The 15,100-nt window shown below is 44.2% G+C and overlaps 1 protein-coding gene across 1 annotated transcript in view; it reads right to left on the bottom strand.

Moving 5' to 3' along the window:
• KCNK9 (potassium two pore domain channel subfamily K member 9) overlaps positions 1-15,100 on the bottom strand; it is a 106,586-nt gene that overhangs the window by 8,250 nt on the left and 83,236 nt on the right. The window contains exon 2 of the mRNA XM_083516826.1: positions 330-4,850. Within this exon, the coding sequence (XP_083372952.1) occupies positions 4,012-4,850 (839 nt within the window). The 3' untranslated portion in view covers positions 330-4,011. The remainder of the gene's footprint in view (positions 1-329; positions 4,851-15,100) is intronic.

The raw sequence follows: 15,100 nt of genomic DNA, 5'->3' as shown, positions 1-15,100 counted from the left end.
AAGGCCAGTTCCCTCTTATAGGCACCTGTGGCTCTTGCTCTCTTTCTAGAAGAACACAAAGCATTCCTAGAAAAACTGGTGATTCACAAGAGATATCACAGCGGCAGGGCAGGGGCGGGTCAATTGAGTCATCGCCATGGCCACAGCTACATCATCACTCAAGCAGGGATTTTTCACATGTCTACCACAAAATTTATATTTTCTTATGAATGTTTTATATTATTTTACATAAAATAGTTAGATGGGGGTTTTTTAAAAAAATAAGCTGTTTATAAATCTTGTTAAATAAATATATATTTCATTCAATCAAATTTAAAACACAGTGGTACCTCTGGATGCAAACGGGATCTGTTCTGGTGATCCATTTGCATCCTGAAGTGAACATAACCCGCGTCTGCACGTGCGCGAGTCGTGATTCACCGCTTCCGTGCATGCGCATGATGTCATTTTGAGCGCATGCACTAGCGGCGAAACCCAGAAGTAATGCATTCCGTTACTTCCGGATCGTTGTGGAGCGCAACCCAAAAACACTCAGCCTGAAGTATATTTAACCCAAGGTACGACTGTAGCAGTATTATGTTTACTATTATTATAGTTAATGACTTCGTTCTGGCCAATATTGCACTTCATGCATCATTTTTGGTGCTACTGGTTGGCATTAGGCTACAACTGAAAAGAAGCTTGTGTGTCAGAGGGCAGAGCCTGCAGGAAAGAAAGCTATTTTCACCTCAGATAAGCAACACTTGGTAGCGCTGGTGGCCCCAGTATTGTGGAATGCTCACCCTGCTGAAACGCAAGGGGTCCTATCCGCATTGGCATTCCGCGGGCTCTTGCAAACACACTTGTTGTCACATCCCCCTGATCTCCTGACCTAAACCCCCCATCTTAATTGCTGTTTTAACCGTTGTGCTGTTTCAAAGGGCTTGTTTATTGCACGTTTTAATTGTGGGATGTGTAATTTAATGTTTTGATGGGGCATTGTTTTATTGCTTGTCTCCATTCTGTGCGCTTATATTCTGTAAGTGGTTTTATATTTCTAAAACCACTTACAAGCCACTTTGACAATTAAGTCATATATAAATAAATAAATAATGTTTAGGCTCCATAATAATAACTCTTTCAAGGAAAAACAACACAGTTAAAAGATAAGGAAGAAGTAAGGAGTCGAAATGAGGTGGAGGGAAGTCACATGCGAAGAATAATTATTATATTTTTGGTTTATATTTGTGTATAAGAAAATACATGTTGAAGAACAAATGGAATATGTATATGAATAACCAACTTAAAAACTCAAAGAAAAAAATATTATTGTTTTTTAAAAAAAGAGAATGTGCAAGCAATTGCGTTAAATTCGGAAGTAAGTTCACCAGAATAAAGCACTTTTCCTGCCTAGAAAATAACAACAACAACTCTTGCATGTGCTTACAGGTCCTCAGCCACCAAGCTGCTTTGTAAGATGTGTGGTGGTGAAGTAATTTGGGGGTGGGGAGTGACAACAGAACACAGGTTACCTATTCCCTCCTCAGCTGTGTCTCCCTTCCCATCAAACAAATTTCCCTCCTGCCTGGCAAATAGGCTTAAAAATCAGCTTCCACTGACACCAATGGAGGCTGTTTTTTTAAAGCATAATTGAACTCTAACTGTCTGCAGTCAAGGTCCCTGTGGCCAACAGTTCCTCGGCCCTGATATTGTACAATGAAGATAGTTTCCCCATTCTCAAAAATAAACATGTCATCATAAGTGCATTGTTTATTTCACTTCACCCCTCATTCTGCAATTTTACAATTTCCCCTTACACTGGGCCAGAGGGTACAAGAAATGGAAGGGATGAATACTAGGCCTTCAGATCTCTATATTTACCAAGTGAGAAAGATGAACCAATATAGAAAACTCCAGACCCTGAAGCCTTGTGAAAGCCTTTTGCTGAGGCCATTGCAACCCTCAGAAAATCACAGCATCATATTAGCCTTCTGCTTGCCTGGCTTCATTAGGGCATGTCTCATCCCTGCTTTGCAGCTTGCTCTGTCAAAAACATTTTAACCATGCCCTGAGCAAACTAAATCCCTCCCTCCCTCCCTCTGGTGCTGATATGTAATACAATAGGATAAACTGGATTGTTACATAATGGTTCAAACACAGGCACAAAACACAGAATGGCCATTGGGCTGATGAAAAGCACAGTTGCTTTGGGAGCAAGTGAACGATCCCTTCGCAGACCCAATGCAGACATACAGCAGAATTGCCATCTCACAAAAATGAGGTTGATTGGCTGGAAGGAAGCCAAGCCAGAACAGGGACTCTTGGAGAGACAGCAACAAGGCAAGCTTCTTCATGTCATGGGGTACTTAGCGCTCAAATAAGCTTTTCCATTCTAAATGATCCCATTTCTCTGCATAACTCTAGCTGTTGTCAACTGTTTTGGAATTTCTGGACTGCAAGTACGCCTCACCATTAAGCCATCGCTTCCTAGATCTTGTATTCCTTGAACAAAATGGTTCGAAGAGCTGCTCTCAAGTCGCTAAAGCAACTCAATTCCGGTGCAATCATTCAAAGGGTCAAAGCAGAGCAAGTATTGACACCCGCAGTTGCCTCAATTGAACACATTCGCTCAGCAAAAGATTGTCAGGGTTTAAACGTTCCCAGAAGGTCAAAGCATGAGACACTCTCTCTTCAATCCTTCCTGAGGCCAACCAAGGTTTTCCGTTATTTACAAATCAAAAGCATTTAGAGACTATCTTTTATTATAATAATAATTTAAAACAAGGAATGCCCTGTTTTTTTTATATAAGAAAAGGGCGGGATACACCCACCTCTGTATACCATCCTTGTCCAAGCATTCCCAAAAATATAATTCCTATGCATGCATCTGATTCTGCACACGTACACACATTCAGGCTCTCTCACTCACTCACACACACACACAAGCACATGATAACATAAAATTTAATTTTATACAAAACTGTATAAATAAGAAATGATAAAATAGATACTCTTCAGTTCCAGCAATTCCCCCCTCAGAAAAGAAAAACCCTCTGTGTTGTGGCATATAGTTGGAACAATAACAAAGAATTAAAAGAAACTGATTTTAAAACCATATTATTTGCTTTAGAGTATTAATCCTATCTTTTCAAGGGTTTTGTTTTCCTCTTGTATTGTCTTAATGCATACCAGTTCTACAAAATGCATGCTGTAGATTTTTTTAAAAATATATGTTTGGGGTTTGTTTTTTTGTAGGGATTTGATCTGGCAAGCAAAAGCAATCCTTCTTTCCTGCCTTGAATCTTTCTGGAAACAAAACATCTAATAAAATCTAGCATTAAAAAAATAATAATTAAAAATCACCATGATACACTTGGTATATTGACCGTTTATGGTGCATGCTTGACTCAGCAAACGGAACAAAAGAGAATAGCAGCTTTTTCCCGTTCCCGCAGCCCCTGCCATGTTTTGGAAGCCAAAAAGCAGGCCAGAATACAAGTTCTTCAAAGGAAGAATCAAAAGAAAAGAAAACCAATACCGGATGCTTTGATATATACTTTGTTAGTCACATGGCACTGGTAGTGGAATTGTGCGTGTGCACCTATACCCTAACCCAGACACGCCACACACAGGCACACTCGTGCTCTCTCTCTCTCTCTCTCTCTCTCACACACACACACACACACACACACACACACAGTGACCTGCTTGTGAAGGAAAAGAGTTCATTAGGTCAAAAAGTGCCCGAGGGCACATTGAAAGCTCCCAGCTAATATGTGCAACTTTGGAATTTGGATACCCACTTCCCATCACCTCGAATCTTCAGACTACCGAGGGGCGGGGACATAAATGTAAGGCATACTTTGCTCCAGAACTGAGTCTCAGAGGAAGGATGTCTCTTCCTTTGCTTGATTTCCTTGATTAATCTTAGCCTCGCTCTGACTTACACGAGGAATTCCTTTTAAAAAAACAAACAAACCCAAAACCAATCTTAGGAATAAAAGGAATCAAAAACCCCAAGGACAAAGGACTTCAGATGGACTTCCGCCGTCTCATCAGCCTGTGGCTGTCTGTGAAGCTGTTCAAGCCAGGAGAGATGGAGCTCACAGGGGATGGGAAAAGGCTGTTTTTTAATGTGCTTGGCGAGATCTCCTCTATCTTGTAGGAGATAGAGTGAAAGTACTGGAGGTTCAACTTGGAGCTGAAGGAGTTTTGGTGGGACACAACCCGGCTGGTGTATTCGTGGGACCTGTAGCACATGCAGGAGCAATCCGACTGGAGGTCCGTCACCTCGGCTTTGTACCTCGGCCGCCCATGCTGGGAATCATCTTGGATGTGGATGATCATGCTGTTATGGTTCCCTGCCTGGGAGGCACGTTCCTCAGCCTCCCGCCTCTCTTCCTCGATGTTCATGAACAACCTGAGAACAACCAGATTGAGGAATGCCCCAATGACTGTCAAGCCTACTAGGATGTACATAAAGCTAAAGGCCACATAGAGCGGCTTCCTCTGGAGGGCTCCTTTCGTCTGAAGGGCCACGTAGTCCCCAAACCCTATTGTAGTCAATGTTATAAAGCAGTAGTAGAAGGCCTGGAAAAAGCTCCACTCCTCGCAGTGGGAGAAGGCCGCTGCTCCTATGCAGAGGGTCCCTATGCACGAAAAGAATCCGACGGCCACCATGTTCTCCATGGAGACATCAGTGCTCCTCATCCTGCAGCACCTTTTCATCCGCTGCAAGAGGTACTTGACAAAGGTGTTCATGCGTTCGCCAAGGCTCTGGAACATGACCAGGGTCAACGGGATGCCCAGGGCAGCGTAGCACATGCAGAAAGCCTTTCCAGCATTTGTTCCTGGGGCAGCATGCCCATAACCTGGAGAAGCAAAAGACAAAAACAGGTGAGTGACCAGGGAGGGAGGGAAGGAGGAGTGGCTGCTCCTAGGTGGAGCTACCCATCACAGGTGGACTTTGATCTTTCACATTTCAGTAGCACCCTGTGCAAGCCCCAAAATCAGCTCACATATTCTACTTCTCGCCTTCTGTTCTGTTCAATTCACTACGTCATAGTTGCAATGCCCTGCTTTCCCCTACTAGGCTCAACACCCAGCACGGTGGTACAAGTTGTCCTGCCCTAAATCTTCCTCTGTACCATTCCAAATGCCCTACACATGTCTTCAGTAAAGGAGAAATAGAGCTGTGTGTCATCACTGAAAGACTCATGGTGCCCAAAAACACTCCCCAAGCATCACCCACTGAAGATAACCATCCAAGTAGAACTGGAACCACTGCAAAACAGCTCTGCTCACCCCCAAATGGGACAGCTGCTCCAGAAGTATACCATTGTTGATGGTATTGAAAGCCACTGAGAGGTCAAGGAGGATTAACAGGGACACATTGCCCCTGTCTCTCTTCTGACAGAGGTCATCATATAAGGCGACCATGACCGTTTCTGTGCCAAAGCCAGGCTGAAACCCTGATTGAAATGGTCTAGAAGATCAGTCTCCTCCAAGATCTGGATCTGGTCAATGGCCACCCACTCAAGTACCTTACCCCCAAAAGGGAGGCTGGCAGCTGACCAGTAATTACTTAGGTTCTCAGAATCTATGGATGGTTTCTTGAGAAGTGGTCTTATCACTGCCTCCTTCAAACAGGCAAGAACCACCTGCCTGATATTGCTGTATCATAGCAATATGATACTGCTATATCACAGCAATAGTAGTGAAAAGTGATCTGTTAACTAATGGTAGCAACAGCAGCTGCAGCAATAAATCCATGCCAAGCTCTCCTCCTCCTCCATTTGCAGGATCTGAATGCAAATTGTGTGCTGCTGATTTCGCTTCCCTTTGAATTCACTTTTTCAGGCAATATGGGACCCACACTGCTATTCAAAACCAGAATGGAAGAAGCTTCACAAGCATTCTTCATTGTCATTCCATGGTAATGGAAATTCACCTTCCTTCTTGGGGCAATCTCTCCTTTTGACAACAGCATAAAGCTGGGGGTGGAGGGGGGTGAACTATGCCAAACCCTCATGACTCAGACATTTCTTATGCTGGCTGCAGCCTGAGATGGCAGATAGCGACAGAGGAATAATTGCATCTGAAACTTAAAACAGACGTATTAGGAGGGGGAGGGTATGGTCATGACTGAGGTAACACACAAACTGCTTTTCCTCCAGGGAAATGGTGGCAAAGAGTGACGTAGATTTTAGGAATAACTCCAGTAATCCTTTCGGCATGCTAAATTTTCCTTAGCTCAGTTGTACTAGACGCTTAAAGGCCATTGTACGTAGACTGTGTATCTGAAGCATTTAAGCGGCTCTTGACTTAGGTTGCCCCATCATCTTCAGTCATGGTAGCAGACAAGCCCTTTCAGTAGCAGCTAATGCTGTCATGGTCGGAGGTAGGAATGAACCTGTCAGTTTGGGTTTCTTTCTGTTTCTCCTTTTCCCAGTCTTCAGTTAATCTCGTTTCTGCATTGATTTGTGGTTTATGCATTGCATTAGGTCAAATGGTTTGCAACAATTGTTGTATTAGGCAAAGCTGCATTTTTTTAAATAAAAAAATGTGTATATTGGAGAAAATTCACACTAAAATGCTGGTGAATTTTCACGACTTAAAAAAATCCACGCAGTGATGTAGAAAGGTGGAAAAATAAAAGTAAGACTGGGGAAATGAGAAACTGGAAGAAACCAAAACTGACAGATTAGGCCTAAGTAAACCCATTAGTAAATACTGCAAACAGTGCATCCAGTTCTCTAAATTAGAGTTTGGCGTATTATATACACACCCAGAAAATGACTCCACTCCCCATTAACTTCTCTTTCCATGAGTGGAAATAATGAAGGTTGTCATCAAATCTTTTCTAAAACTGACTTTGCAAGTAGGGGATCTGTTACTGCTGAATAGCTACCATCATTTATGTTTATTTCATATTGTTTACAGACCACCTTTCTGCTCATCTGCACCCGAAGCAGTGTACAGTTAACATCAGTAAAAACAGATGGAAAGGAATTGCTGAAATAATTAATAGAAGTGGAATACAAAAAGGGAGGTGTGAGGAGGTTGTGGAAATAAGTGAATGAAAGACGGGATAATGAAATTGTTTGATTTATTTTATTGTTTTTGTTTTGTTTTGTTAATTTGATGTGTTGTATTGTATTGTCTTTTTAGTGTTTAAGTTTTTGGGAAAATAATAAATATTTTTTTAAAAAATAATCAGTAAAAACAACAAAGGTCAATCAACAAAATGAACACTGAAAAAGACTGCTACAGAACAAAAATGCAAGGCAAATTTTGAAAGAAGGGCCCCACAAGATCTACCTGGAGGAGTGTTCCAGAACTGCAGCAACAGCATCCAAAAAAAAGCTCAAATCTGTTATACAACATTGTAGACAACTTGGTAAAATCCTCATGGCATTTGCCACTCATTAAGTGGAGGCTTTCTTGACTGCCACAATAGTTGGTGGAGCCTCAAGACTACAAACTCCATGGTACAGTGTTACTATGACCAAAATATTGTTATGCGTTTGGGGGTGCCAGACTCCCCTAAATTCCTGGACCTAGTAAGTGTTAGAATTTAATCAAGGATTGGAGTGTTAAAATATAAACCAAGTAAGCTTCCTCATGAGAGGTGAGCCATTAAGAAAACAAAGGAACGGTGATGGCCCATTAAGAAAGCTAAGGAGAGGGGGCTCTGTGCCAGATGGCAAATGGGTGACACCTCTCCTCATTTTGAAGTTAGTTAGAAAACAAAGCCAGAGTTTGAGGCAGATGTTTAGACTTGGCTGTGATGTGACCTAGAGGGGGGAAAGGTTGCAGGTTTTTAAAGGCAGCAAGCTAAGAAGAAGGTGGGAGTATGATTGATTTCTGCTTGAATCCAAGGCTGCACCTATGGGAGAAACAAGATCATTTGGGGGGGTTAATGCTGTGAACCCCTCCATCACAGGCTCAGGTTGTATATATGTGCACATAAACAATATTATCGTAAAGAGACCATAGTCTCTGCTGTGCCTCATTTGCAAAAGGAAACATGAACCCCTGGAATCTCACACCACTCAGAGATTGGGGTGGCAGGCAGCAATATGCATCCACAGAAATATATGATACCTGTGAATGTTAACAATAAATAAGCTAATTTTGAGCATATGCAACTGCAAAAGGAGCAGCTGAAAGCCAAAAAGAGCAGATCGGTTTCCTGCAGCCAAAATGTTGCCTGGCTGCCTCTAGCCTTATTGCTATGCGCTGGACCACACCAGCAGATGTGAATAAAGTTTAAAATAAGTGTAAAAGGAATCGTGCTCCTGCCCTAGCCGAGACTACAATCGCCTCACAGAGATTAACAGCACGAGCTACGGGCCTCTTCTTCTCTCATCAGCTCTATCAGGTCAGGCGCCTGTCTTCCCTTTTTTTAATTCTGAAGGGTGGAAGGCCAGGCTGCAGCACGGCACAGCATGACTCAGAAGAAGGATGGCTGCTTCAGCTTGAAAAGTTACCCCCGGCACAGGTTTGTCTGCAAGTAAATCAAGTTGACTTAGCTAAATGCCTGTCAGCAAATCAAGCAGATGGCAGTGAAGAGGCAGAGTTGAAAGGGTCACCCAAGAAAGAGAAGGGGGAGATGGTCACAGAGTCAGCAAATTCCTGTCCCAGTGGAGAGGTGAGCGCTGGCTGCTCCTTGCAATCACATAGGAGGGAAATGGTATAAGGGACGTGACTTTCTTTCCACACTATGATTCACCCTGACAACATAAGGTCCCAATTCTCAAGCCAGGACATGCATCTGCGCTCCAAATACTCAAGAGAGCTATGGCCATCCCAGCTCGTTCAAAAAAAAAAGCTTTAATACAAATGCTACGATTAAGAAAATACAGTGGACGCTCAGGTTGCGAACATGATCCGTGTGGGATGCAAATAATAATAATAATAATAATAATAATAATAATAATAATAATAATAATAATAATAATTTATTTATTTATATCCCGCCCTCCCCAGCCGAAGCTGGGCTCAGGGCGGCTAACAACAATAAAAGAATACAACATTCTAAAATCATTTCATTATAAAATTAATTCAAATCGAATTGATGGCAACCACTGGGCTAGAGTTCTGTGAAGATTGCCAAAGGAGGGAGTCAGGCTGTGCCCTGGCCAAAGGCTTGGTGGAACAGCTCTGTCTTGCAGGCCCTGCGGTAAGATGTCAAGTCCCACAGGGCCCTAGTCACTTGTGACAGAGCGTTCCACCAGATTGGAGCCACAGCCAAAAAAGCCCTGGCTCTGGTTGAGGCCAGCCTAACCTCTCTGTGGCCTGGGACCTTCAAAATGTTTTTGTTTGAAGATCGTAAGTTCCTCTGTGGTACATACCAGGAGAGGCGGTCCCGTAGGTATGAGGGTCCTAGGCCGTATAGGGCTTTAAAGGTTCGCAACCCGCAGCGGTTGCAACCCATGTCTGCGCGTCTGCGATTCGGTGTTCTGGTACTTCTGGGTTTTGGCGGTCTGCAACCCGAAAAAATGCAACCTGAAGCGGCTGTAACCCGAGGTATGACTGTAGTGGAGAAGAATTAGAACAGCAATCTTTTGCGCTGTTCCCTTGGAGTAAGCTGCACTGGGTGCAGTGGTCTTTCCAAGTTAACATGCATAGGACTGGGCCACAACAATGCGGTTTGGGGCATATCTACTCAGAAGTAAGTCCTATTGAGTTCAATGAGTCTCACCCCCATTGTTTGTGCAGGATTGTAGCCCATGTCAAAGAAGTGTGCTTAGGAAGAAGGTAAGTGTCCGCTTTATATTAAGTTATTCTACCTAGATCAGTATCATCTACACTGACTGCCAAGGTTTTAGACAGGACACATTTCCAGTCCTGCATGGAGATCACAGAACTGTAGAGCTGGAGGGGCCCCGAGGGTCATCTAGTCCAACCCCCTGCAATGTGGGAATCTCAACTGCTGGGGATTGAACCTGGGACCTTCTGCACTCAAAGCAGATGCTCTGCCGCTTGAACTGAAGGAAATCAAGAGATCTCAAAAGGATAAATATGCAGGTGATTCCACATTGGCCTGCAGTGGGAGGGAGATTAAATATTTGAATGCTCGCCAATATATATTGCACATGCAAGACCATCAGGGAGCAAGCACAGGAAATAATGCATGATTGAATGCGCATCAGATCTCATACTTCCACCAGCACCACCTGCAGTCTGAAGAGTTTCAGCCAGCTTTCAGTCATCTGGTGAACTTGTCCGCTTGCCTGCATCCTCCCTGCTGAATTTGCTGAATCTGGGCTTATGTTTTAGAGGGGAAAGGGTTCAGAACACAGTGGGCTCTGCTACACAGTTATCACATCACATCCAGCCTTATGTCTTATTACACATGCTGAGGGGATGGAATCTGCGTGTCCTCGTGGCACCCCTCTGTCCCCATTTGCCTCTGCCAACCCTCCTCAGAAACTATCCAGAGTATTATATCACAAGACATATAATGCCTTGAACAAGAATTGCAGCCTGAAAAGGCAAACTGGCAAGCAGAGATGACCGAAGGAAATAACTCTTCTCTAGTTTAAACCAATCATGCCTCCTTGGATTACACACACACACACACACACTGCTCACTTCACTCTCCAACCCCTCCCCTTGCAGCTTACAGAAACCCCTTCCTCTTATGACAGCTAAGTCCAGTCGCGAACACTTCTGAGGTTGCGGTGCTCATCTCGCTTTACTGGCCGAGGGAGCCGCATTTGTCCGCAGACAGTTTTTCCAGGTCATGTGACCAGCATGACTAAGCCACTTCTGGCAAAACCAGAGCAGCGCACGGAAACGCCGTTTACCTTCCCGCTGGAGCGGTGCCTATTTACCTACTTACACTTTGATGTGCTTTCAAACTGCTAGGTTGGCAGGAGCAGGGACCGAGCAACAGGAGCTCACCCCGTCGCAGGGATTCGAACCACCAACCTTCTGATCGGCAAGCCCTAGGCTCAGTGGTTTAGACCAGTGTTCCCCAACCTTGGGCCTCCAGCTGTTTTTGGACTACAGTTCCCATCATCCCTGACCACTGGTCTTGCTAGCTAGGGATTATGGGAGTTGTAGTCCAAAAACAGCTGGATGCCCAAGGTTGGGGAACACTGGTTTAGACCACAGCACCACCCGCGTCCCCCTTCCTCTTATAGATTGTCCCAAATGTGCACACACCTACAGATCACTGAAACCTGAGCCCAGGAAACCTGAAGAGGAACAGGCAGGACAGCAGGCTGTTCCATCACCGTGCTGCAGTTTTCATGGCTGCCTGCTGGTGGCCACACAAAGTGCAGCGTGATGACATCCTTGCAGTTTTACTATATAGCCCCAGCTGCAACACAACATGTCTCCCCCATACCTCTACAGCCACAGCTTTTGGGGGTGAAGTAAAAACCTTCCAACTGTTTTGACTTCACACCCAAAGGCACACTCCTCTGTTGACTCTCAAGACAAGATGGATGCCAACCTAATCCAGCTTTCACATCAAGCATTTTACTAAGTAAAAAAATTCCTTCCAGCAGCACCTTAGAGACCAACTAAGTTTGTTATTGGTGTGAGCTTTCATGTGCATGCACACTTTTTCAGATACACTGAAACAGAAGTCACCAGACCCTTATATATAGTGAGAGGGTCGGGAGGGGTATTACTCAGAAAGGTGGTGGGAATGGGTGATTGGCTGATAGGTGTGGTAAACCTGTTGACGACTGTTAACGACTGCAATTGGTCTTACAGGAAAAAGCAAGGGGTGAGATGGCTAAAAATAGCTTTATCATGTATAATGAAATAAGAATCCAGTGCCTCTATTCAGACCAGGTCTCTCCATGGTTTTAAGTTTGGTAATAAGTTGCAATTCAGCAACTTCTCTTTCCAGTCTATTTCTGAAATTCTTTTGTCATATGACAGCTACTTTGAGATTTTGTATAGAATGTCCTGGGAGATTGAAGTGTTCTCCTACTGGTTTCTCTGTCTTGTGACTCCTAACATTTTACTAAGAAACCTCTTTGGAGTCACAAAATTTCCCTACGTATTGCAAAGAATTTGGGGGCACCATTTAGAGTGCACATTCAGTTTGCACAAATGAGACCAGCAACAAAATGCTGCAGTGTGGAGTGTTCCTGTTCAGGTTTCCAGCCTCTGATCCATGCTTTTTTCCCACTCCATTTTGCCTCTCCACAGAGCATGCCCAGTTCTCAAAGGGCTGGGTTTTTGGCTGGTTGAGAGGGTCCCCTTTGTGTTTTTTTCCCCAAAGCTGTTTTGTGCATCTGCAATCCTTTAAGTTCCCCCAAGACCTCTGATGCTCCTCTCATGCACCATTTGTGCTGTTTTGCCAATGTAAGGATTGTTGACGGAAGATTGAAACACTACTATCCTTCGAAATCTATACTTGAATGAACTTTGAGGTGCGTTTTCCAACCAAGTAATTTGCAGGCTTTGAGCATGCATCAATGCATCAGTGAAAATGATTTTTTTAAATGCACTGTATTGGGAGAAATTGCTTGCAAACCTGTGTAGTAGTCAATGTTGCAATGTTGCATGCAATAATGTTTCTGTTATCCTAAAATACTGGTGCACTTTCATTGGGACCTTTAATTCACAAATGGATGTAGAAATGTGTAGAAGTTGAGATTGGGAAAATGAGAAATGAAGAGAAACTGATTGGATAGATCTGCCTACCCCTGCACATCCTGAATCTAGTGTACTGTTGGCATGGCAGGCGGACATCAATCATGGTGGACAAAGCTTCTGCCCATTGCTGATGTTCACCTTGAGAAGCCCCTGAGGAGCCTTCAAGGATCCCCAAGATTCCCTGGAGTGCAGTTTGAAAGCCTGATGTTATATATGAAGTGAAATGTCTGGAGTGGAAGGGTTCCTCACAGCAGTCCCTGGGGAAATCTGTAAAGAGCTTTGCAGAGCCTGCCATTAGGAAGTTTTCCTTACATACAGCCTACGTTGAATTTCTCTGCTCAATTGCATCCCATTACCCTTCGCTATACACCCCCTACATCACTGCAGAGTCTCTCCATTCTTGGTATTAAAAACCCTCTTCCGACACTGTCAGAGAGTCGTTATTTCCTGCCTCAGGCAGAAGCCTCCTAGTCCAGCACTTGCATCCTTAAAAAAGATAGAAAGCTGCCTTAAAGCTGTGAGACCATTGGTCCGTCTAGTGCAGAACAGCGGACACTGGCTGGGAGCAGCTCTCCCAAGGTTTCAGGCAGAGTCTTTACAAGCCGTATCTGGAGATTCCAGGGATTCAGCCTGGGACCTGCTGCATTAAAAACAGATATTCTGCCACTTAGCTGCAGCCCATTCTGCTGTGCCAGCAATATTTCTGCATAGGGTGGTTTGTGTGAACAACTGCTCCGTGGTCTAGGGCTCAGCTTGGAAAGTGGCCCGGGTCAAACAGGTGATGACGGAAAGGGTGATGGCCAAATCCTACAAAATCTCAGGCTGTGGGAAAGAGAATCATTACCAGTGGTAGCAAGGGTGGGAAGAGAACTGGCATCTGCATGCACACTTCTTCAGATCCACTGAAACAGAAGTCACCAGACCCTTATATATATCTGTATCTATATATGTATCTGAAGAAGTGTGCATGTGCACGAAAGCTCATACCAATAACAAACTTAGTTGGTCTCTAAAGTGCTACTGGAAGGAATTTTTTTATTTTGTTTCGACTACGGCAGACAGACTATGGAAGACAGGAGTGCCTGGCGTGCTCTGGTCCATGGGGTCACAAAGAGTCGGACATGACTAAACGACTAAACAACAACACGGCAGACTAACACGGCTACCTACCTGTAATCAGTATAAAACAGTTTCCTCCATTTCTGCAAGGACTTCATCCACTACAAGTTGTGGTCAAACAAGTTGGAGACAGGGAGTGGAATGGAGAAAGGAATCGCCATCATTGTGGCCAGCTAAATCTTATGAAATCTCCCACCCCATTTCTCCCCGCCTTCCGACGGAAAGAAAGCATTCCGTCCCAGCTCTACACACTGCACTGATCCAGAGCTCCATATGCACAGAGCCCCACATTTTCATGGGGAAGTATTCAACCAAGCAATCCCCCTATTTGCCATCTGAAGTGGTACAACCAACCAACAGCTCTTTGTCGTAATGTAGCAAAGAATAACATTAGCCTTTGCCGAAACAGTAATTTAAGGAGATCCCACATTCTGGCAATCCCCATCCTGCAGAGTTTTCATCCTTCCTTTCCCCCCACTGCACTTCATAGGAACTTTGCATATCTCCTGCAAGATGAGCAACTCTATTTTCAATGAAATTTCAAGGGAAGAAATTCCTTTTCTGGGTTTTCATTTTGGGGGTGGGCCAAAAACTTAAAAGGAGCAAAACTGTGTCAGTTCAGTTGTGTCCCCCTCCCACTTCTAGGCTAAACAATAATAATCTCTCCAGTCTTTCCTCACACACCCTGCTGTCTTCACCCTTGAGCAACAGTGGCTTCCCTGAATCCTTTCCTGACTTTTTGGATTTTTTTCAATCACCAACTGAGGGTCTGAACAGGCATCTGTGAAATCATGCTCAGGAAGAGGCTAAGATGAGGATGCTGAAAGCACCAAGCCAAGCCACTGCAGCCAAGGAAGTAAATCTGTCTTGTTTAAATTGTGGAAATTGATCCACCCATCCCAGTTAGCCATTTTTACAGCAATTTGTCTCATCAATAGGCAGCTGCAGTTTTCTACAAAATAAGCCCATTTCTCTGTTGTTTACAAAGAGCAACCTTCCTCGATGCCAGATTCTGACATATGCATCCCACGGTAAATTTACAAGAGGCGGTGGAGCTAGGCATCCCATCTTAAATGTTCTGACTATGCATAATCAGGGAGATCCATCATTTTTGTTTCCTGTGCACTGGAGGCCCAATGTATGAGCCTGTGTGAAAGATCCAGCACTTTCAATAATTTTGCATGGATCCCAGAGGAAAACCCACCCCCAAGGCCAGCCTTACCACATTGTGATCGATGAAGTCGGGAGAGTACATTGACCATCTCCAGAAAGGAAACATCACTTTCAATCTTCCATCCCTGGCTTCTCACTATCCACTGGACAAGTCAAAGGCTATGTACACCAGGGGTCCCCAAAGGCCCGCGGGCCGGATAAG

The sequence above is a fragment of the Podarcis liolepis genome (genome assembly GCF_965112155.1).
Source record: "Podarcis liolepis genome assembly, chromosome: 8".
Lineage (NCBI taxonomy): Eukaryota > Metazoa > Chordata > Lepidosauria > Squamata > Lacertidae > Podarcis > Podarcis liolepis.
Note: the sequence above shows the minus strand (reverse complement) of the source record. Positions and strands in the feature narration are given on the sequence as shown.